The sequence below is a fragment of the Equus quagga genome, chromosome 15, assembly GCF_021613505.1.
Source record: "Equus quagga isolate Etosha38 chromosome 15, UCLA_HA_Equagga_1.0, whole genome shotgun sequence".
Lineage (NCBI taxonomy): Eukaryota > Metazoa > Chordata > Mammalia > Perissodactyla > Equidae > Equus > Equus quagga.
In genome coordinates, this window is record NC_060281.1 from 72,315,834 (window position 1) to 72,339,350 (window position 23,517).

At 50.0% G+C, this 23,517-nt stretch overlaps 1 protein-coding gene across 1 annotated transcript in view; it reads left to right on the forward strand.

Moving 5' to 3' along the window:
* The first annotated feature begins 1,743 nt into the window (after positions 1–1,743).
* Positions 1,744–23,517, forward strand: part of CCDC63 (coiled-coil domain containing 63) — a 30,083-nt gene continuing 8,309 nt past the window's right edge. The window contains exons 1-7 of the mRNA XM_046641018.1: positions 1,744–1,752; positions 2,117–2,313; positions 4,914–5,103; positions 14,143–14,262; positions 17,801–17,982; positions 19,643–19,824; positions 20,558–20,778. Coding sequence (XP_046496974.1) covers positions 1,744–1,752; positions 2,117–2,313; positions 4,914–5,103; positions 14,143–14,262; positions 17,801–17,982; positions 19,643–19,824; positions 20,558–20,778 — 1,101 coding nt within the window. The remainder of the gene's footprint in view (positions 1,753–2,116; positions 2,314–4,913; positions 5,104–14,142; positions 14,263–17,800; positions 17,983–19,642; positions 19,825–20,557; positions 20,779–23,517) is intronic.

Here is a 23,517-nt window from a genome sequence, read left to right on the forward strand (position 1 = left end):
CTTTGCCAGTCACTTCCTAGTGGGTGCTGCCACCTACACGAGACCACATCATTCTCGGAACACTCCTGTTACTCACTGCCCTCTCACCCTTTGCCCAGACAGTTCTCTTTACCCAGAATTCCTTCCCCCCTTTTCTTCTCTGCTTGGTGAACTCCTATTAATCCTTCAAAACCAAAATGAAAAGTCACTTCCTCTGTGGAGCCTTTTCCACTATTTTACCCCAGGCAAGATTTATAGCACCTTGAAGCCTGACTTATCACTGAATTCTCTCCGATGTTTAGCACAGAGTAGGTGCTTTGTTTGTGCATTAAATGAATCTAAGTACTTCAGGCTTGAGAACTCATTTGGTTGCAAGTGATAGAAAACTCATCTCAGACTACCTGAGGAGAATATGTTGATTCATGTAATTGGACATGACCCAGAGGTACCTTCAGGCTCAGCTGTATCCAGGGGTTCAGATGTCCCCAAGCTTCAATCTCTCTCCGTTTTGTCTTCTCTCCTCCACGTTGGCTTTATTCTCAGGCTCCTGCAGTGGCAGCAGCTGCCAGCCACTCCCGACCTCCTTCACCCAGGTTCAGATGCAGCAGGAAACAGTCTTTCTCTTCCCGAGTGTGCAAGCTTCAGTGCCCCTGTTCACACTGCATGGACAGCAGGGTCATGGCCCCATCCCTGGACTGATCCCCCAGGCCAGGGGGCTGGATTATGCAGATTAGACAGGGATGTGGCACTCTGATCGGCCCATCCAGAGGCATCTGTTCCAATCCTGAAGCTGGCGGGCGGGGTCAGCCCCAGGGGGGCAAAAGGTGACCAGGAGGGAGTGGGGCGGGGTGGCCGGGAAAAGCCCGGCATCTTCCAAGAGGCAGAGGAAGGTGGACCCCTCGGGCCTTGTCCACACCCACTGCACCCCACAACACCCACTTCACGCTACAACACCCCGTATGGCACCAGCCACGGCTGACGCAGCACCTGCCACGTGCCAGGCTCAGCCGCCTGCAGGGCGGCCTCTAGAATGTCTCCCGTTTTCTGGGTGAGGAAACCAAGGCCAGAGGACTGAATTGACCTGTGCGAAGTTAATAAGTGGCCAAGGAGGCATTTTTGCTGAGAGCTGACGATCGACACAACCAATGCTTTCAAGCACGGCCCCGCAGGACCCCTGGGCGGGCGGCAGAGCTGGGATTTCCTCCTTAGGGAGCCAGCCCCTGGGTCCCGGCGTCGGACCCCCCAGCCCTGTAGGGCTTGTAGGGTGAGCACGTCGTCCCCTCCTCTGCAGGCCCAGGGCCGGACGAGGCTCACGCTGTGACACAGAGCACAGCCTCAGTACCAGCGGCCCCTGCCCCAAAGGGGGCCGGGCACAGCTGGAGCCCCATCAGGGGAACGCCCTGCCCTGAAGCCACCTGTCTCCTCTTCTGTGGGAACAAAGGGAGCAGAGGGTGACCGACACGCCGGAACCATCTGCCCGGCTCCTAATAATAAATCGTGAGGGGAACAGGTTTCAGGCAAACGCTGCTTTAAAAAAAAAAAGCAGCGTCTTCTCACACCCGGGCAGCCATCTGTGTGTCCCCCTCCTGGGCCGAGCTGTGCGAGCAGGGACTGTGGGGCCGGACAGAGACGGTGCCCCTGCTCACAGGCCTCTTCCCTTGGCCCCTGTGGACAGGACGTGACCGAGAGAGAAGGGAGCACTCACTGGCTTTGACTCTCTGGTACGACGGTGTCTGAGCAGAGGAGGAGCACAATTCCTTCAGGATGCCGCTGGTAGGTAACAGCTCCCGTGTCCCCCAGCGCTTACTGTGGGTCAGGCACTGTGCTGGTCACTGTCCCCATATTAGCTCATCTAACGCTGACAACAAAGGTAGGCACACCCCATTTTATAGATGAGAGACCGGAGGCTCAGAGATGTTAAGTGACTCGCCCAAGGTCACACAGCAAGGCCGCCTCTTCCGCATGCAACAATGAGGACCAGGCTCCTCTTCACGCTGGCAACTTTGGGCGGGTTTGCCATGTAACAGATGAGCACTGACATCACCCAAGAGTGGTCTTCCACCTCCAGCCCCGCCCCAGACACCCCCGCTGCCCTCCGCCCTCGGGCTGACATGGGGCCTTCTCTGGTTCCCTAAAGCGTTGCTCCTGCCCCTGTCTCCCGCAGTCGAAGAAGTTCAAAAGGAAAGGCTCCGAGACCCCCCAGGAGCCCTCGGAGAAGGCCCGGGAGCAGCTGGCCGAGGCGGAGCTGCGCAAGCTCCGGCAGCAGTTCCGCAAGATGGTGGGCAGCCGCAAGTCCTTCAACTTCCGCGCGCAGCTCAGGATCTCCGACCAGCAGTGAGCGGGGCTCCCCCGGGCCGGGCGCTCGGGGTTGGCCGTCAGGGTCCTGCCTTCTGGGGGGCGGGGCCTCCGGGCCGGGACCCTCCTCCGAGCGCGGTCTGGGGGCCCACGTGGGACAGCTGCAGTGGGTGGGGGCTTGCTCTCATCCCAAGGCCCAGGAGCGGAGACTCTCGCTGGCTCCTCTTGGGTCTGCTATCTTCTCCTGGTCCATCCAGCTGTGGCCGGGGTTTGGGCCCCAGTACGGAAAGTGGCCGTCGTGTTGTCCCCGTGCTTCTGGCAGTGGGCTGGGGACTTCCCAGAGGAGAGCAAGTCTCCCCGCCTGGAGACCCCAAATGTTTCCAAGCTTATGTGTCCTATGGGATCTGCAAAATAGGATATTGGAAGTTGGGTTGCCCTGGAAATTCTGGTGCGTCTGGTTTCTTTGGGCGGCAGAAAGGTGTCCCCGGGTTGAATAAACAAACATTGAACAGGATTCCCCCAGGGGAACGTACTTCCTTAGCTACGTCCACATGTTTATACCGGCAGAAACTACCCCTCATTAGAAAGATGGTTTTCCTGTTAGATGATGCGTGACGTTCAGAGGATAGGGAAAAGGAATTCTTTAGATTTTCCATGGATCTCGCTCACTCAGAGCCACCGCTAGTCCATATGGGATCTTCACGTGAGTTAGGGAAAGGCGCTCTTTCTCAAGACCCTCTACTGCCATCTGTTGGAAACATTGTCACGACGTGGGGATTTTATCAGAAGACGACAAAGTGTCTCCCAGAAAACTGTAAAGAATCAACAAATCAATGACGTTTTTTCAAGCAGATGGTGCTCCCTAGGGCTGTGCAGTCCACAACCTGCACACCTGTGCCTGGCGACCCTGATTCACCCGTGGTGGGCATCAGGAAATGCCTCCTTCCTGATGTGTCTCTGACAGCTTTTCTTGAATCTTCCTCACCCTTCTGCACCCTACTCTGCTCTACCCCAGTCCACTTGCTCTGGTTTCACTGTGATGGAGCTGGAGGGCAGGGGGGTGGAAGCGTGGCGATTTTTGAAAGTTCTTCAGAGTGAAGCAGCTCTGAATGGGGCCAGTACTGGGGGGAGGCGGGTGAGGTGCCCGGGGCGCAGTGTTTGAGGAGGTGCTTTCTCCCAGGGCTGCCCCTGCACTAGAGCACCCTGAGAATGGAGAGCTCCTTCACGTTTTGGGCGCCTCACCCCTCCTAGCAGTCCCAGCCCTGCCTCCAAGACGGAGGAACCTTCCTCTTGCTTCTACGACCCCCCTGCGAGCCTAATTCTGGTGGGCTGTTGTGTTCTGTCTTTTTTCTCTCCCCCTTAGCAAAGACCCCCTCCCAGGCGGGGCTTGAGAGGGGAGAGCCCAGCTGCCAGGTTGAGAAGACCAGCTGCTCTAAAACTGGGTGTGCACTCCGGTGGCCCCTAGCCACACAGGGCCGTTTGTAGTCGCAATTAATTAAAATAAGGAAAGTAAAAAATTCCATTCTTTAGGTGCGCTAGCCGCATTTCAGGTGCTCCATAGTCACACGTGCCTGGTGGACGCTATGGGATAGCGCAGACGGAGGACATTTCCGTCACTGCAGAACATTCTGTTGGACAGAGCTGCTTCAGAACACGGCTCGGCAAACCGTGGCCCACGGCCTGCTCCGGCTGGCGGCCTGTTTTCATCAATAAGAATTTATTGGAAGACGGCCAGGCCTATTCATCTATGCCTTGCCTGTGGCTGCTTTGACGAGCGGTTGCAACAGAGACCGTCTGGCCGGCAAAGTCTAAGATATTTACGTTTTGGCCCTTTATAGAAAAGGGTTTGCAGACCCCTGTTCTAGAACATTCTTTGCTGTTCTAGAGTGGTGCTTCCAAACCTTAATGTGCATACGAGTGACTTGAGGGTCTTGTTACAAAGCAGATTCTGATTCCATAGGTCCCGGGTTGGGGCCTGAGCACCTGCATTTCCCCAAGTTTTCGAAGGATGATGAGGCAGCTGGTCCACAAACGGCACTGAGCAGCGGGTGTAAGGTGCCCAGATTTTGCCAGAAACCCAGCCTATGGGCCGTTTCCCGTTGTTCAGTTCCGAGCCTTCCTTTCTCTTTTTGGAATCCCTGTTTGCCTGCGCCCCTCTTCCACCCCCGTCTCTTCTCCAGAGTAGACAGAGGGAGAGCAAGGAGGAGAGATGTCAGCCGATTTAATAAATCATTAGCACCTCGAGGAGAGAAGCTGGTGGAGGTTAGAGGTTACCGTGCATCTCTGTGTTGACGCAAAATTGAAAAATCCTGCCTGATGGGTTTGCCTCTCATTAGCAGAGATAATTGGCTGGAAAGAAAGTCTGCAAAATCAGACAGACACCAGGGAGCCACGGGCGGAGAGAGCTGGGGCTCGGGAGTGGGTTTGACAGGCCCAGCTGCGGACGGTTCCCTCTTAGAGAAGGCAGGCCGGGCGGCCTGGGTCCTGGACCCAGATGGAGACCTGTGGCAGGCCGTTCCCCTTGCTCGGGCCGGAAGCACCTCTCCGCGTCGCCTTCCAGGACGGAGGGGGGGGCCTGGAGCGTGCGATCGAGGCAAACCCAGGGCGTTGGGGTTAATCTTGAGCTGCTTTCCCAACAGCAAGGAAATCAAGACCCTGCAGGACGAGCAGGATGAGATCACGCTGCTTCTGAGTCTCGTCAAGTCCTCGAGGAACTTGAATCTGAACGAGAAGAACTACACAGAGCTGCGCTTCCTGCTGCAAACCAAGGAGGACTACGAGGCCCTCATCAAGTCCATGAAGGCGCTGCTGGCCGAGCTGGACGAGAAGGTGCGGGCCCTCTCGGACGCGCAGCCAGGCCGGGGCAGGAGAGGGCTGGGGGCGGGACCCTGGTGCCTTGGCCAGACCGACACCCCCGCACCCACCGCGTGACGGTGCCCTCTCTCTCTGCCACCGTGGCCCCGAGACTCCCAGCTCTGTCCCCGTCCACTGTGGTCCCAGTGCCTCCCCAGTGCACTTAGAATACGTCCCACGTCCTCAGTGCGTCAGTCAGGAGGTGTGAGGGCACGCTGCCATGACAGACATCCCCCCAGCTCAGGGATTTGAGACAATAAGGCTTCTCCCTCGTGCGTGCTTCACGTCGCTAGCGGATTGGCTAGAAGCTCTAGGATCCCATCCCGGGGCCGGGCTGACGGGATAGCCACCGTCTTGAACATTGCCAGGTGTTACGGCGGAGGAAAGGAGAGTTCTGGAGGGTCCCGCACTGGCCATTGAATGCTCCGATGACGTGGGTCCCTTCTGCTCATGATTCATTGGCTCAAAGTAGTCCACCAAACCCGTGAATACCCCAAATACCCATAGCCATGTTCAAGTAGTAACTCTATCCACCCACAGGAGGGTCCGGGAAGTACGGCCCTTGCATGAGTCCAGAAGGCAAAGACCTAGAGACACGTCCTGGACAGCATTGATAACAGTGTCCCTTACTATGGCTTGAAAGGCTCTGCGTGATCCAGCCCCTGCCTACCCCCTGGCCTCATCCCATGTCATTCCCTCCTTAACTCTTCTCACCCCAGCTGCAGAAGACTGTTTTCCACCTATGCCACGCCTTTTCTCACCTCAGGGCCTTTGCACATGCTCCCCTCCTCCAGCTGCTTGTCCTTTTGATCTCAACCTAAATGTAGCTTCCTTGGGGAGACGTTTTGCGTGCCCTCGCTCTGGTGGGAGGTAAATCCACCTTGTATGAGCCAGGCTCCTGGCCAGGACAAATAGCATCCTCAGTAGGGCACTTGGAGAAGAGTTTTGTGAAGGGACGATTTACAAGGGTGTGAGCACCAAGTAGGGATGTTGAAGCACTGTAGGGTTAGCCACAGCGGGCAGGGGGAACATTCTAGAACCTGGAGACAAGGAGCAAGCCTCGGGGAATAAATACGCCCCGTTCTCACCCTTTGCTCCCCAGTGCAAGGGAGCCGTCATGGGCTCCCTCCTGGTCAGCCTTCTGGGGCGCAGAGCAGGCGGGTGGAGCAGGGTGGAGAGTGGACGTTGGGGGCAAATAGATGACGCCAGCACCCCGTCATCCTCTTTCATGAAGCTCCTTTGTAGACTTCTCACAGTGTGACATGGGCCTCACTCCCGGTGTCATCTGCCGTCCCCCTAACCCTCACCTCCACCAGGGCAAGGACGACGTCTGTTTCGTCCTCCCTCCAGCCCTGGTGCCTATCCCAGTCCCAGCACACAGTAGGTCCTCAGTGAGTATTTGCTAACTGAGTGAATCTGGAAATCTCTTTACATCTTTCCTCTGCTTCTCACTCGTCAGTCATTTCCTGTCATTGTGACAAAGGCCAGGCCCCCCGTGGGGTTTGCGGCCCTGCTGCCTCGGCGCCTCCTGCCCCGCCCCCCGCCCCTCCCGCCCCCTCCTCCTCTGTGTTCTGCCCACACTGGCCCTTCGTGGATGCATGCGCTGCCTCTCGCTTCCAGGCCTTCCCACGCACCGCTCCCTCCTGCGGGAGTGCCCTGCCGTCCCTCTGCTTGGAACCCCTGGTCCTCCTCCAGGCCTCAGTCTGTTCTCTTTGTCCATGTGTTTGTTTAATGTCCTCATATGAGTGAAATCATCTGGTGTTTGTCCTTCTCTGTCTGGCTTATTTCACTTCACATCATACCCTCAAGGTCCATCCATGTTGTTGCAAATGGCACGATTTTGTCCTTTTTTATGGCTGAGTAGTATTCCATTGTAGATATGTACCATATCTTCCTTATCTAGTCATCAGTCGATGGGCACTTGGGTTGCTCCCACATCTTGACTATTGTGAATAATGCTGCAGTGAACACAGCGGGGGCATAAGTCTCTCTGAATTGCTGATTTCATGTTCTTTGGATAAATACCCAGTAGTGGGATAGCTGGGTCATATGGTATTTCTATTTTTAATTTTTTGAGAAATCTCCATACTGTTTTCTGTAGTGGCTGCACCAGTTTATATTCCCACCAGCAGTGTATGAGGGTTCCCTTTTCTCTACATCCTCTCCAACACTTATTTCTTTTCTGGTTAATTATAGTCATTCTAACAGGCACAAGGTGATATCTCATTGTCGTTTTGGTTTGCATTTCCCTAATAATTAGTGATGCTGAGCATCCTTCCATGTGCCTGTTGGCCATCTGTGTATCTTCTTTGGAAAATGTCTATTCACGTCCTCTGCCCATTTTTTGTCAGATTGTTTGTTTTTTTGTCATTGAGTTGTATGAGTTCTTTATATATTTTGGAGATTAACCCCTTGTTGGATATATGACTCGCAACTATTTTCTCCCAGTTGTTGGGTTGTCTTTCTGTTTCCTTTGCCTTGCAGAAGCTTAGTTTGATGTAGGCCCATTCGTTTATTTTTTCTTTTGTTTCCCTTGCCTAAGTAGACATGGTATTCGAAAAGATGCTGCTAGGACCAATGTCAAAGAGTGTACTGCCTATTTTTTCTTCTAGGAGTTTTATGGTTTCAGGTCTTACCTTCAAGTCTTTAATCCATTTCGAGTTAGTTTTTGTGCATGGTGTAAGATAATGGTCCTACTTTCATTCCTTCACACGTGGCTGTCGAGTTTTCCCAACACCATTTATTGGAGAGACTTTCCTTTCTCCATTGTATGTTCTTGGCTCCTTTGTCGAAGATTAGCTGTCCGTAGATGTGTGGTTTTATTTCTGGGCTTTCAGTTCTGTTCCGTTGATCTGGTGTCTGTTTTTGTGCCAGTACCATGCTGTTTTGATTGCTATAGCTCTGTAGTGTATTTTGAAGTCAGGGATTGTGATCCTCCAGCTTTGTTCTTTTTCTCAGGATTGCTTTAGCTATTCAAAGTCTTTTATTGTTCCATATAAATTTTAGGTTTCTTTGTTCTATTTCCGTGAAGAATGTCATTGGGATTCTGATTGGGATTGCACTGAATCTGTAGATTACTTTGGGTAATATGGACATTTTAACTATGTTTATTCTTCCAATCCATGTGTGTGGAATATCCTTCTTTGTGTCTTCTTAGATTTTTTTCAATAATGTCTTATAGTTTTCATTGTATAGGTCTTTCACCTCCTTGGTTAAATTTATTCCTAGATATTTTATTATTTTTGTTACAATTGTAAACTGGTTTGTATTCTTGAGTTCTCTTTCTGTTAGTTCATTGTTAGAGTATAGAAGTGCAACTGATTTATTTTTGGAGGAAGATTAGCCTGAGATAACATCCGCCACCAATCCTCCTCTTTTTGATGAGGAAGATTGGCCCTGAGCTCACATCTGTGCCAATCTTCCTCTACCTTCTATGTGGGATGCCTGCCACAGCATGGCTTGATAAGCAGTGCCTGGGTTCATGCCTGGGATCCAAATCAGTGAACGCTGGGCCGCCAAAGCAGAGCCCACAAACTTAACCACTGTGCCACCGGGCCAGCCCCAAAATGCAACTGATTATTGTAAGTTGGTTTTGTACCCTGCAACTTTGCTGTAGTTGTTGATTATTTCTAATAGTTTTCTGATGGATTCTTTAGGGTTTTCTATATGTAGAATCATGGCATCTGCAAACAGTGAGAATTTCACTTCTTCCTTGCCAATTTGGATTTCTTTTATGTCTTTTTGTTGCCTAATTGTTCTGGCCCAAACCTCCAGAATTATGTTGAATAAGAGTGGTGAGAGTGGACATCCTCGTCTTGTTCCTGTTCTCAGAGGGATGGTGTTCAGTTTTTCCCCAGTGAGTAGGATGTTGGCTGTGGGTTTGTCATATATGGCCTTTATTATGTTGAGGCACTTTCCTTCTACACCCATTTTATTGAGAGTTTTTATCATAAATAGATGCTGTATCTTGTCAAATGCTTTCTCTGCATCCATTGAGATGATCATGGGGATTTTATTCCTCATTTTGTGAATGTGGTGTATCACGTTGATGGATTTACGGATGTTGAACCATCCCTGCATCCCTGGAATGAATCCCACTTGATCATGGTGTGTGATCCTTTTAATGTATTGCTGTATTCAGTTTGCTAGTATTTTGTTGAGGATTTTTGCATCTATGATCATCATTGATACTGGGATTTAATTTTGCTTGTGTTGTCCTTGTCTGGCTTTGGGATCAGGGTGATGTTGGCCTCATAGAATAAGTCAGGAAGTGTTCCGTCTTCTTCAATTTTTTGGAATATTTTGAGAAGGATAGGTATTAAATCTTCCTTGAATGTTTGGTAGAATTCTGCAGAGAAGCTGTCTGGTCCTGGACTTTTATTTTTTGGGAGGTTTTTGATTACTGTTTCAATCTCTTTACTTGTGATTGGTCTATTCAGATTCTTCTTGTTTCAGTTTTGAGAGGTTCTATGAGTCTAAGAATTTATCCATTTCTTCTAGGTTGTCCAGTTTGTTGGCATCTATTTTCATAATATTCTCTTATAATCGTTTGTATTTCTGTGGTATCTGTGGTAATTTCTCCTCTTACATTTCTAATTTTACTTATTTGAGGCTTCCTTCTCTTTTTCTTAGAGACTCTGGCTAAGGGTTTGTCAATTTTGTTTATCTTCTCAAAGAACCAGTCCTTAGTTTCATTGATCCTTTCTACTGTTTTTTTTTTTAGTTTCTATTTCACTTATTTCTGCTTTAATTTTTATTATTCCCTCCTTCTGCTGACTTTGGGCTTTGTTCTTCTTTTTCTAATTCTGTTAGGTGTAGTTTAAGATTGCTTATCTGAGATTTTTCTTGTTTGTTGAGGTCGGCCTGTATTGCTATGAATTTCCCTCTTAGGACCACTTTTGCTGCATCCCGTATGAGTTGGTGTGGTGTATTTTCATTTTCATTTGTCTCCAGATATTTTTCGATTTCTCCTTTAATTTTGTCATTGATCCAGTGGTTGTTCAGTAGCATGTTGTTTAGTCTCCACATATTTGTCACTTTCCCAGCGTCTTTCTTGTAGTTGATTTCTAGTTTCATAGTATTCTAGTCAGAAAAGATGCTTGATATGATTTCAATCTTCTTACATTTATTGAGGCTTGCCTTGTTTCCCAACATGTGGTCTATCCCTGAGAATGTTCCCTGTGCACTTGAGAAGAATGTGTGTTCTGCTGTTTTTGGATGGAGTGTTCTATATATGTCCATTAAGTCCATCTGGTCGATTTTTTTGTTTAATTCTGCTGTTTCCTTGTTGACTTTCTGTCTGGATGACCTATCCATTGATGGAAGTGGAGGGTTGAGGTCCCCTACTATTGTTGTGTTGCTGTTAATGTCTCCTTTAGGTTTGTTAATAGTTGCTTTGTGTGCTTTGGTGTTCCTGTGCTGGATGCATAGATATTTGTGTGTTATGTCCTCTTGATGGAATGTCCCTTTTATGATTAGATACTGCCCCTCTTTGTCTCTCATTGCCTTTTTTATCTTGAACTCTGCTTTGTCTGATTAAGTATGGCAACACCTGCTTTCTTTTGTTGCCATTAGCTTGGAGTATCGTCTTCCATCCCTTCACTCTGAGCCTGTGTTTGTCTTTAGAGCTGAGATGTGTTTCCTGGAAGCAGCATATTGTTGGGTCTTGTTTTTTAATCCAACCAGCTGCTCTGTGTCTTCTGATTGGGGAATTCGATCCATTTACATTTAGAGTGATTATTGATATATGGGGGCCTAATGCTGCCGTTTTATCACTGATTTTCTGTTTATTCTATGTTTCCCTTGTTTCTCATGCTGTGTATTTCTCACTGCCAATTCAGTTTGGTAGCTCTCTATGACAGTTTTCTCAGTTTTCTCTTTATTTGTCATTTGTTTCTCTGGTCTGATTTTTGTTCAGGGGTTACTGTGAACTTTGAATAGAAGATCTCATAGATGAGATAGTCCCTTTTCTGATAGCCTCTTATCTTCCTGGCCTAAGCAGCTTCCATCCCTTTCCTCTTCCCCGTCTAAGTTATCATTGTCACAACTTATTCCATTTTGTGTTGTGACATTGTGATTAAAATGAAGTGATTATCGTTATTTTTGATGCTTTCCTTCCCTTTATCTTTAATGTTATAATGTGTCTATTTATCTCCTTACTCACGCCTTTGGAAACATTTTCTCTTTTTTGTTTCAGGTGTGAGGGCCTTCTTGAGCATTTCTTGGTCAGGGGCGGGGGGTGGTCTTGTGGTGATGAACTCCTTCAGCTTTTGTTTATCTGGGAAAGCTTTTATTTCTCCATTGTATCTGGAGGATAGTTTCACTGGATAGAATATTCTTGGCTGAAGGCTTTTGTCTTTCAGTATTTTGAATATATCCTTCCACTCTCTCCTAGCCTGTAAGGTTTCTGCTGAGAAATCCACTGAAAGCCTGATGGGGGTTCCTTTGTAGGTTATTTTCTTCTGCCTTGCTGCCCTTAATGTTTTTTCTTTGTCATTTACTTTTGCCAGTTTTACTGATATATGCCTCGGAGAAGGTCTTTTTGCATTGATGCAGTTAGGAGTTCTGTTGTCTTCATGTACTTATAAGTGCAGTTCTCTCCCCAGGTTTGGGAAGTTCTCAGCTGTTTCTGTGACCAAGCTCTCTGCTCCTTTCTCCCTCTCTTCTTCCCCTGAAATACCTATAATCCTTATGTTGCTCTTCCTAATTGAGTTGGATATTTCTTGGAGGATTTTTTCATTTCTTTTTAGTCTTAGTTCTCTCTTCTCCTATTTCTATATTGCTGAAGCATTTCTGTTTTTCTCTCCTCTAAATTACTTATTCTGTCCTCCATGATGTCACCTCTGTTTTTTTAAGGATTCTAGATTGTTTTTTTCTCATTCATTATGTTCTTCATCTCCAGCATTTATGTTTGTTTGTGATTTTTTAAGTTTCTTTGGTGAAGAATTCCCTCTGCTCATTAATTTTATTCCTGAGTTCACTGAATTGTCTTTCTGAGTTTTCTCGTGACCTGTTGAGTTTATATATGATGGCTATTTTGAATTCTCTGTTATTTAGCCTGTAAATTTCTGTGACTTCAGGATTTGTTTCTGGATGCTTGTCATTTTCCTTCTGGTCTGGAGTGTTAACACACTTCTTCTTGATATTTGATGGGGTGGACTTTTGCTGTTTCATAGTGGTAGTATCTTGTTGCAGATTCCACCTGCTACTGCTGTGGGGGCGGGAGCTGTGTTTTCTGAGCCCACTGCCTCCCCTGGCAGCTGTGCCCATCTGTTGGAAGCTGTGACCATAGGGCTGTCTGCGTCTGGCTGCCGCTGACTCACACACGCAGGTTCAGGGCCCCCTGCCCTGGCCGACCGGCCGAGCTGCTGCACCAGGCGGGATGGGGGCAGGGGCTGCCTCCTTTCCTGCCCGCGCTCCTGCTCTGCACTCACTGGCAGGCCGCCCGGGCTGCTCAGCTTGGTGGGGGCACCTGCGTGGAGACTGAGCCACCAGTGTGGAGCGTTCCTGTGGGCTGAGAAGCAGCTTTGAGAGTGAAAGCATTCCCGTGGAGTGCCACCTTTCCCCCCGTCTCCTCTCAGAGTCGTGCGCAGGCTGCTGTGCGAGGTCCTGTGCCCTAGATCCCTGCCGCTGGGGAGGGAGAGGTGATCTGCTCACCTCCTTCCACTGCCTCCCAGGGGTCCAGCACCGCCCCCCCCTTCAGATGGATGGCTGAGTGGATCTCTCTGTCTGTTGTGTTGTGTGGATCTCCTCTGTTGGTCAATTGATGTCCTTTTCATTGTATCTTAGGGGAGAGAGACCAAGGCAACAGCTCACCCTGCCATGATGCTTCAATTATTTTTAACAATCTTTTGATGTTAGAATCACTTTAAATGTACAAAAATGTTGCGAAGATAATGTAGAGTGTTCCCATATATCTTCCACCCAGTTTCCCCCGTGAACATCTTGCTTTGCTGTGGGACGTTTGTCAAAACTAAGACATTAACATTGATACAATACCCTTAGGTAGTTCATTTAATGGACTTTTCCCAGATTTAAACGGTTTTCCCATTAACTGTTCCAGGGTGCGGTCCGGGGCGGCACATGGCATTTAGGATATTTAGCTCTGACTTAGCAAGAAGGCCTCTGGACGTAGGTGTCCTCAGCGTTGTTCCACCTGCCTTAGGAGATTGTGGCAGCCATGCGTCCTCCTGCGCCTCAGCCCTGAGTCCTTCCATCTCGGCTCGGTCTGCAGGCCTCGTGGGAAGAGGTGCCCGCGGTGCTTCCTCTGCAAGGCCACCCTTGGCCCCTCCCTCTGTGAAGACCTGGCTCCGTCAGTGGCCATCCTTACTGCTCTCATCTTCACACTCTCTTTCTACAAGATGTCCTTCTCTTGTCTCTTTTATCTCAAAAAAAAAAATCTAAAAACCAAACATAAGCAGAACAAACACTCCTGTGGTTCTGAGTTACTGCCAGCTCCTCCCCCTTCTGGAAGTGTCTAGAAGGAGTTGTCTGAATTCCCTGTCTCCCTTTCCAGGGTGGGCACTGTCTGCACTACCGCTCCCAGTGATGGAAGCAATGTCTCCTCCACCAGAACTGCCCTCTCCAGGGTCAGCAACGACCTTGGCCTATCCAAACCCAGCCTGGCATCTTGTGACCCAACCATTAAGTGCCCCTATCGTTGCCAGACCCCAAAAATACTCCACGTGACCACAGGGGGCACCCAGGGGGACAATGCTATTTCTGTTGGAAGCCAAGGCTTTAGAGTAAGGTTGAATTTATGCTCCCAGGTGAATGAAATTTACAGGCACAAGTGAAAGCAAAAACTCTAAATTGCCTCATTTTACCCCAAACCACCTAAGACTAAGTTGAATTGAATGTGCATCCAAGAAAGAAATTAAAATTCCATTATTAGAAAAAGAAAGAACACTCCAGTGTTTGTTTCAGCACATCTGAGTTACTGAACTGTAAATTTGCACCTATACAGATATTAACACAGCTGGGGTTTTTTTTCCTCTCTCTCTCTTTTTTTTTCAGATTGTTCAGATGGAAAAGAAAATTATAAACCAAAAACAGATCTTCACAAAAGTGCAGGAGGCCAATAACCCTCGGAAATTGCAAAAACAGATCCACATTTTGGAAACCCGTTTGAATCTCGTATGTAAGGTGTTCTCTGCAGCTTTGCTCGCGGCTCTGCCCGCCTTGCTCAGCGAGGAGCTGTCTGCGGAGCTGTTGGCGGCGTTCACCCCGTTCCTCTGGTTGACTTGGGAGAAGGGGAACTCAGGGTGCACAGCCGGGCCGGGCAGCCCTTTAGACACACCAGCCACCCTGCTCCACCCACTCTGTTCACCCGCTTGTTGTCCCGTTTTTGCCCACGGTGCCTTTCTCCATCTTGCTCCCTGCACCTTAGCACAGGCTGTTGTCCCCCCGCCCTCCGGGGATGCCTATTCTTAGTTCCTTGCCTCAAAAACTTCTGCTTATTTTCAAGAAGCGGCTCAAAGGTTACCCTTCACAGGCAGAGGTAGTGAGGACTCTCTCCCCCACGGCAGTCTACTCACGCCTCTGTTGGAGCTAACGCCTTTGGGTTACTGTTGATGTTCTCTCTAAGAAATACTAGGCATAGACACGCGTAACTTGATAGAGAGAAAAGTCGTGTTTCCTGATCACCTTAAATTTACAGTGACTTTGGCGTTAGGCAGGATCCTCTAAATTGCAAACTGGCTTAAGCAAGAAAAGGGGAATGTATTAGTTATAGAATTGAAAAATTCAGGAAAAGTAGGGCCTTCAGGCATAGCTGAATCCAGGTGCTCCAAACATGTCTTTAGGATGCTTTCTCTATCCATCTCTCCTCTGGGTAGAGATGACTTCATTCTTGGGTAGACCCCAGTGTCAACAAAGGCCAGCGGAAAGGAGCATCTCTTTCCTAATTGTTTAATCACAGTCCCAGGGAGGGTTCCCACTGGGCCAGCTTGGGTCATGTGCCCATCCCCAAACCAATCACTGTGGTCAGAAGAATGGAATACATGGCCTTGAGTCACGTGACTACCCTTGGACCACCCCCCTCCACATGTCAGGGGAGGGCAGCGCTATACACTGTGTGGGCTGACTGTTGGGGAGAAGCGGTTCCCCTGGAAAAGCAAAGAGAAGGGGAGAAGAAACGCTGGGCAGGTGCAAACACATCCCAGTCTGGGTGTGAAACTGCAGCCCCCACCACACGAGCCGAGAGGGGGCGAGTGAATGGATGTGGAGGGAAGCCTGTCACTGCCTCACTGCACAAAGCTCTTAGCAGCCCCAAAACTCCCACCACCAGGCGCGGTCGAAACTGGTAGGTCCTGATCTCTGTCTGCCTCCCCTGGTAGCCTGGGAGTGGCCCGAGGGCAGGGTGCTATCTTTTTAACAGCCACGAGCAGTGACTTGCAGCCACGCCTCAGAATGCCTAGGATGCGTGTTAGGATGCAGATTCCTGGGCTGCCTGCAGATTCACTGCATCCGAACCCCCGGGCTTAGAGTGGCACCAGCACTATGTCAACAACCCTGGAGGTCCCCTTGGTTAAGAGTCACTAATGCCTGGCACAGTGCGAGGCTCAGAGCAGGTACTGAGCAAACATCTGCTGATGGACGGACTGAATGCATAAATGCACAATTCCAGGATGGCTTATCTGTAGAGGTTCGCGTTTCTGCTCTGTTCAGATTTTCCATTTCTTCTTGAGTCATTTCAGTGGTTTGTTTCTTTCTAGGAGTTCTTCCCTTTCATCTAAGTTATCCTAATTTGTTGTTGTACAGTTTCCTTACAATTTTTTTTATTTCTGTAAGGTCTATAGTAATGTCTCCTCTTTCATGTCTGAGAAATGTCCCTTTTTGCATTGCAAACTGGTCTCCTCTTCCCTCCCTCCCTGACCAGGTCTGGCTGTGTCTTTTAGTAGATTAGGTAGCCATCTCTAAAGGTTATTTTGGGGTCCCAGAATACCCCATGACCCTAAAGACTCCTCCACCCACACAGTGAGGCCTGACAGTCCTCCCCGTGGGTCAGACCTTTATCCCACAATCAGAGGATGGGTCGCATGCCAACAGTCCTGGAGTAAAATTCACACTAAAGTGCAAATGGCTGATAACTAATATCTTCCTAAGAGTGAGTGGAGGACATAGAAGTAGAATAAGAATGCTGTGCTCCTGGGCTCCCCTCCCTTGTGTGGGGGCTCCTGACGCAGTCCACAGGGGAACCCAGGGCCGGGGTGGCAAGCAAAGAGCCAGAGGCACAAGATTTAAAGAGACGCTCACTCCAGGCTGTGGAAATGCAGGGTCGGCCTGATGCAGTGAGCGCCTCCTTAAATTTTGTGCCCTAGCTGCCTCACTTGCCTTACCCCGATCTTGGCCCTGCAGAAGCCTATGGTTTCTAGAACATGCTTTGAAAACCCCTGATCAGATCCACTCCCTTACTCTTAGGAATATTTTTTTGTAGTTATTTCTTTTCCGTGTCTATGGGAGCACTTTACCTTTTTTTTAAAAAAGTTTTTTATTAAGACAGAAAAGTTGACTGAATAAAAAATAAAACCCACATACCTATCACTTAGATTTAATAATTATTAACATTTTGCTGTATTTGTTTCACCTTTTTTTCCCCTGAAATATTTTAAGGTAAGGTACAGACGTTGTAACATTTCACCCCTAAATACTTCAGTCTGCCTCTCTAAAAATCAAACGTTTTCCACAAGACCATCATCATGCCTTACAAAATTAATCCTATTTCCTTAACATTGCCCGGATTCATATTTCTCTAGCTGGCGCCCAAGTGTCTTTTAAAGTTGGAGCCAGTCAAGGTTCACGTCATTGTCAGCTCTCCTAAGTTTCCTTAATGACAACAGTGGTTCTCAGTCAGGGGCTATTTTGCTCCCAAAGGGACATTGTCTCCAAAAGGAGATGACTTTGGTGGTCACAACTGGGTTGGGGAGTGTGCTTCTGGCGTCTAGAGAGTAGAGACCAAAGATGGTTCTTTAACATGCTACAAAGAACCGGACAGCCCCCACCACAAAGAATCACCCAGCCCAGGGGCTGGCCTCGTGGTGTTGCAGTTAAGTTTGCATGCTCCACTTTGGAGGCCCGGGGTTTGCAGGTTCAGATCCCAGGCACAGACCTGCACACCACTCATCAAGCCACGCTGTGGCAGTGTCCCACACACAAAATAGAGGAAGATGGGCACAGATGTTAGCTCAGCAACAATCTTCCTCACCAAAAAAAAAAAAGAGAGACACAGAATCACCCAGCCTGAAATGCCAGTAGTGCTGAGCTTGAGAAGTCCTGCTCTAAAATACCCCTGTCCAAACTTTTTTCATGCCACCAACTTGCCGAGGACTCCAAGTCAGTTGTCCTGTAGAAAGTCCTACCCTCTGCATTTGGCTGATTGTTTCTTTGTGGTGCCATTTACCTTGTTCCTCTTTCCCCTGTAATTGCTAAAAACTGGAAATTAGGTATAAGAGTAGTTGAGAAATCTGAAATCCAGGAAAATAGAACTTGCCACAGACTACTTAGCTAGTTGGTGGCCAACTCGAGCCTCTCACCCAGTGCTCCAGCTGCTGTTCTGTCTGTGGGCCTGGGGTGGGAGGTAGGGGGAAGACCTTCCAACCCTCTGGCTGCCTTCCGGAAGCTTCTCTCATGCCCCAGGAGCGAGCCCTGTACTGAAGCACAGCCCTCCCCACAGATCACCGTTCACTTTGACAAGATGCTGACCACCAACGCTCACCTCCGGAAGGAGATCGAGGACCTGCGGTTCGAGAAGGCTGCTTACGACCACGTCTACCAGCAGCTCCATCGGCGCCTGTTGATGCAGAAGAAAACCATGAATGTGGCCATTGAGCAGTCTGCTCAGGCCTACGAGCAGAGGTGTGTGGGGGGCAGATCCTGGGTAGAGATGTCTCTCAGCCCCCCGCTAAGCATCTGGGGTCATACTCTGGGCCACCTCTGTGCCCGCTGCTTGTTGAGGAACCTTAAGTCATCATCATGATGACTGAGCACTGACCATGTGCTGGGTGTGATACTGGGGCTCTGGGTGCTATTCCAACCCTCACAACTGCCCTAGGAGTCGTCATGCCCATTTTACAGGCCAGGATATGGGTGCTTAGAGATGCCAGAATGCCCAGCTGAGATCCAGCGGATGTGGTGGAGCTGAGAGTCCAGCCTCTCTCGAGTACCGTCTCCTCCAGGTCCCCTGCTTCTAGCCCCAGGGCTCTCTCAGTCTGGATTATCTCCTGCCTTCACACTCACAGGGGCAAAAGGCATATAGTTGGGCTGTGAAGAGCACAGGTTTTGGAGTCAGAAAGATCTGGGTTTGAATCCTGGCTCCATCTCTACTACACTGTTGTAGGACCTCTTTGGGTGGTAGTGAAAATTAAATAATAAATGTATATAAAGGAGTGACTGGAACATAGTAATTGGCAAGTTTTGATGATGATGGTGATGGTGATGGCGGTGGTGATGGTGGTGATGGTGATGGTGATGGTGATGATGATGATGGTAGTGATGATGATGATGGTGGTGGTGATGGTAGTGATGACGATGATGGTCATGATGTATAATGGTGATGTGTGATAGTGATGATGGTGGTGGTGATGAAGCTGATGGTGATGATACTGATGGTGGTGATGATGATGGTGATGATGTTGATGGTGGTGGTGATGATGATGATGATGTGTGACAGTGATGATGATGGTAGTAATGATGATGATGATGGTGGTGGTGATGGTAGTAATGATGATGATGGTGATGATGATGGTGGTGGTGATGATGGTGATGATGTTGGTGATGATGATGGTGATGGTGATGATGGTGATGATGATGGTGATGGTGATGATGATGGTGGTGGTGATGAAGCTGTAGGTGATGATGATGGTGGTGGTGATGATAATGGTGATGATGTTGATGGTGGTGGTGATGATGGTGATGATGTTGGTGATGGTGATGATGATGGTGGTGGTGATGAAGCTGTAGGTGATGATGATGGTGGTGGTGATGATGGTGATGATGTGTGACAGTGATGATGATGGTAGTAATGATGATGATGATGGTGGTGGTGATGGTGGTGATGATGTTGATGGTGGTGGTGATGATGGTGATGATGTTGGTGATGGTGATGATGATGGTGATGGTGATGATGGTGATGATGGTGGTGATGTGTGACAGTGATGATGATGGTAGTAATGATGATGATGGTGATGATGATGGTGGTGGTGATGATGGTGATGATGTGTGACAGTGATGATGATGGTAGTAATGATGATGATGATGGTGGTAGTGATGGTAGTAATGATGATGATGGTGATGATGTTGATGGTGATGATGATGATGACAGAAAAATCATTTCCTGGGAGTGTCTAAAGCCAGTAGCTGCTGTCATTAAGGTAAGGAGGGTTGTTCCTCCACCCCCAGAAACCTCCATGATTAAAAGAAGAGATGGCCATTGGCAGTAAGTCCCTCTGGACTGGCAGGGGGAGGGGAGGAGAGGGAGGAGCATGTGGACACTCAGGCTCTGCGTCCCCTCACCCAGGCTGGAAGCCATGGCTCGAATGGCTGCCATGAAGGACCGCCAGCAGAAGGACATCTCGCAGTACAACCTGGAGATCCGAGAACTGGAGCGTCTCTATGCCCATGAGACCAAGCTCAAATCCTTCCTGCTCACCAAGCTGAATGACCGCATCGAGTTCGAGGAGCAGGCCAAAAAGGAGGAAGGTACACTCTCCTGAAGGCAGAGGGGACCAGACCTTAAACCACGCCGAGAAGCTTTAGTTTCATCCCAAGGACAGCGGGGAGCCACAACATGTAAAGGGGTCATGTAGCCAGATTGTGCCTGGAAAGGTCTAGAAAGATCCCTATGATTGCCATGTGGAGGCCCAATCAGAGAAAGACAACTGAGCTCAGGAGAGTTGGGGCCATTGCACGTATCAGGCTAGAGACAACAAGGCTTGGAGAACTTTCTTGCATCTAATTCCTTGCATTTGCCAAGCTCTGAGTCTGCCTAAGGCCCTCTGCCAACAGGGCTTCCTTGACCTTCATCCTGCTCAAGTGTCACCTCCTTAGAGAGGCCTTCCCCGGCCACCAGCTCCCCCGTCACAGCACATGAAGCATCTCCTCCATTGCCCGGGCCACAGTGGTAATTGTTGGATTTCTTTTTCTGTTTACTAGGATATTTCTTTTTCTTTTCTCTTTTTGTCTGATTCCGCTGCTAAAAGCTCCATGGGGCAGGGATTTTCTGTCCGCAGAGCCCAGCATGGTGTCTGGCACATAGCAGATGCTCAATTAGGTATTTGCAAAGCAACTGAGGAGTGCAGCTCCTGCCCCATCTCCTGGGAAGGTCTTCTCCTCCCCAGGGCACGATAATAGCAACATGGAGCCACTCTCTCTGCTGGCGCTGCTCTCAGTGGCTCCTTTTCAGACTCACTGTTGATGCTGCTTCCTTTTCCAGCTCTCAAGGCAAAGAAGCATGGGAAGAAGAACAAGGGTGAGAGTTTCGAGAGCTATGAGGTGGCCCACCTCCGGCTGCTGAAGCTGACCGAGAACGGGAACCTGAACAAGCTCATTGAGGAGTTTCTGGCCAAGGAGGAAAAGAACTTTGCTCGGTTCACGTACGTCACGGAGCTCAACAACGACATGGAGACGATGCACAAGAAGACCGAGAGAATCCAGGTTGGGGCAGCCCTTCCCTCCCCAGGCCTGGGACCCACCCGCTCCCCCAGCAGCCTTTCCCTTGAGATGCTCTGCGGAAAAAAGGGCCTCAAGGCCAAATCAGTTTGGGAAGCACTATATTCCCCCACGGTTCCCCTCTACATTTCACCCTTTCTGAAATTGATGTTTGTCTCTCGATTATGTATACACTTAATGTGGTCACCCCCCCGACCCCCAAGAAGTCACATTTATAATCCACGGCATGTTTTACAGTCTGGGCTTCAGTGAGCTACAGCGATAGCCGGATATGACCCATGGGCTGTTTTTGTACAGCCCATAAGCTAAGAATGGTTTTTCCATGTTTAAAGGGTTGTAAGAAAAAAAATAAAAGAGGAATATGCCAGACAGGCCATCTGTGGCCTGCAAAGCTTAAAATATCTGGCCCTTTGCCTTTAGAGCTTGCCGACCCCTGTTAATCACCAGCTTCATAGAACGGAGGAGAGAGGGTCCATTTATCTTGGAGAGACTTGATGTCCATGAGCAGAATCAAGGCTCTGACAAGTCCTGCAGCAAAGCAACCTGTTTACCTTTGTTGAACTCATAATTTCCCAAACTTAATCAGCTCCCTGTGCTACTGACTCCCCAGAACACACACAAACTGCCTTTGGAACCATCTGCACAGGACAGAGGCCAAACTCCTTAGTGTGACACTGCAGCCTCTTCAAGATCTGACCTCAACCTGCTCTTGCAGGCTCAGCTCCCATCATGACCCCCAGTGCACCCTCTGCAGCTGCCAGGCCCGGTGCCACATGCATCTCCCTCCTCCAAGGCTTTCCTTGGGCTGTTCGACACACACACACATGCACACACACACACCCGCCCCCTGCTTTTCTTCTGATGCAATCAATACCTGCAGAAATGTCCCCTCTCTGGGAGTTCATCGCTCCCCCGAGGTCCCTGGGCCCCTTCCTTGTGCAGTGTCACTCTTTCCTGAGTGCAGGTTTGTGGATGCTGGCCACATGTAAGCAGATAGTAGCTAAAACATAAGTGAAACATTTTAATTTCTTAGTGATGAATTAATTTTAATGAGGATTAGGAAAAATATAGCTTCCCGAGCAAACTTGTGATTTTGTGGATATGATGACTTAGGGTGATAATAATAACAGTAAACAAACAATGATAAACATAATAACATTGATCAATTGAAAGAAATCGATTTATTAGGTAACAATAGAGAGTGATAGGTAACAGGACTGGCGGCACATGAAAATGGCAGAAATGGAGGTGTTTGCAAGAGGAGACAGACGGCTCCCCCCAAAATGGGTAAACTGAGGACAGTTTTTAAAAAGGGACTATTTGCAAAGCTCTAAGAAAATTAAGAGGGGAGAGTACAGGACCAGCAAGAGTGGGCTCCAGAAGGGGGTGCGGGGTGGGAGGTGGGAGAGGTTCCTGGAAGGGGGGGCGGGGGGGGGGGGGGGGGGGGGAGGTGCGTGGAGAAGGCTGTCTCTGCATCCTTCCTGGAGGGGTGTGGCCGGGCCAGTGACCTGCCAGTGGGGTGGGCTCCAGCCCCAGCCTCACTCCCCCCACCCTCTAATCCCCACCCGGCGTCTCCCATTGGCTGGGCCCAAGCAGAGCCCGAGGGCAAGGGAGCCCAGGGGCCGGCCCCTGCAGCCTGGGGCAGGGCAGGTGGGATGGGAGGTGGGAGGATTGGGGCAGTGGGGCAGGCAGAGGATGTCCAGCTCGGTGGGGTGGGGTGGAGGAGAAGCTTGAGACGCCCTCTGTGTCCTTTCTGGAAGGTGCTCTTCCCGAGGGCGGGCCCACGAGCCTGCTCCCTCTGCATCCCAGCGCCCAGGCCAGCCCTGCACCGTGCGAGGCACCAGGAAGCCGCCCCGGGCGAGGACTGACCCTGACCTTTCTGTTCCTCTGTCGAGGGCACTCTCCCCTCCTCCTTTGGCCACACCGCCTGTCTCTGGCATTAAGACAAGCGTCGGTTGAAAGATGGCCTCATCCTGCCCTTTCTGGCCTCAGTCTCCCCATCTGTAGAATGACACATTTGGACGAGGGCCGTAGTTTCCAAACTTTTATAAAAAAGCCGTGGAACATTTTTGCTGAAACCGGTTAGGAGGAAACGCTGGTCTTTAAGGCAGACAGCAGGGAGCGGTCCCAGATGAAGGGGGCGGGAGGGGGGGTGTTTGCAGGGGTGCCCAGGACCTCACCTTTTTGCTTCTTGTGGCATCTCTGCTCACAATGGAGTTCAGGTTTAAAAACAAAGTTAAAAACAGTTAGGATTCTAACATCTGACTTCCCCCCTCGCTGGAAGCTGGGGCCCAAGGTAAACTGCTTGAATCCAGCCTTCGTTCTTCTCTTGCCCGGCCTCCTCCACCCCTGCGTGTTTCAATTGATTAGCTGACAACGTTTAAACACTCAGGATATTCCACGCGAAAATCTGCATTTCTGGTTTCTCTTGGAAAGTGAGATCTGACAGCTCCGGCCCGCGGCCCACGGGAAGCCGAGGGCGCTGCCCGCCGAAACGGCCCGGGCCTCCCTCGGCCGCGCTCCCCGAGAGCGGCGGTTCTGATTGGCTCGCGCGTCCCCGCCCCCCGAGGTCCCCCGCGGCCCGAGGGTGCGGCCCGCTCCCGGCGCCCCGCCCCCGCCCTCTGGCGGCCACCGGCGGCACTGCAGGGACGGCCTCGGAGGCGGGGATGGGCGGGACGGTCCAGGCGGCCCGGGGCGCCGGACTCTGAACTCTCATTCTCGGGG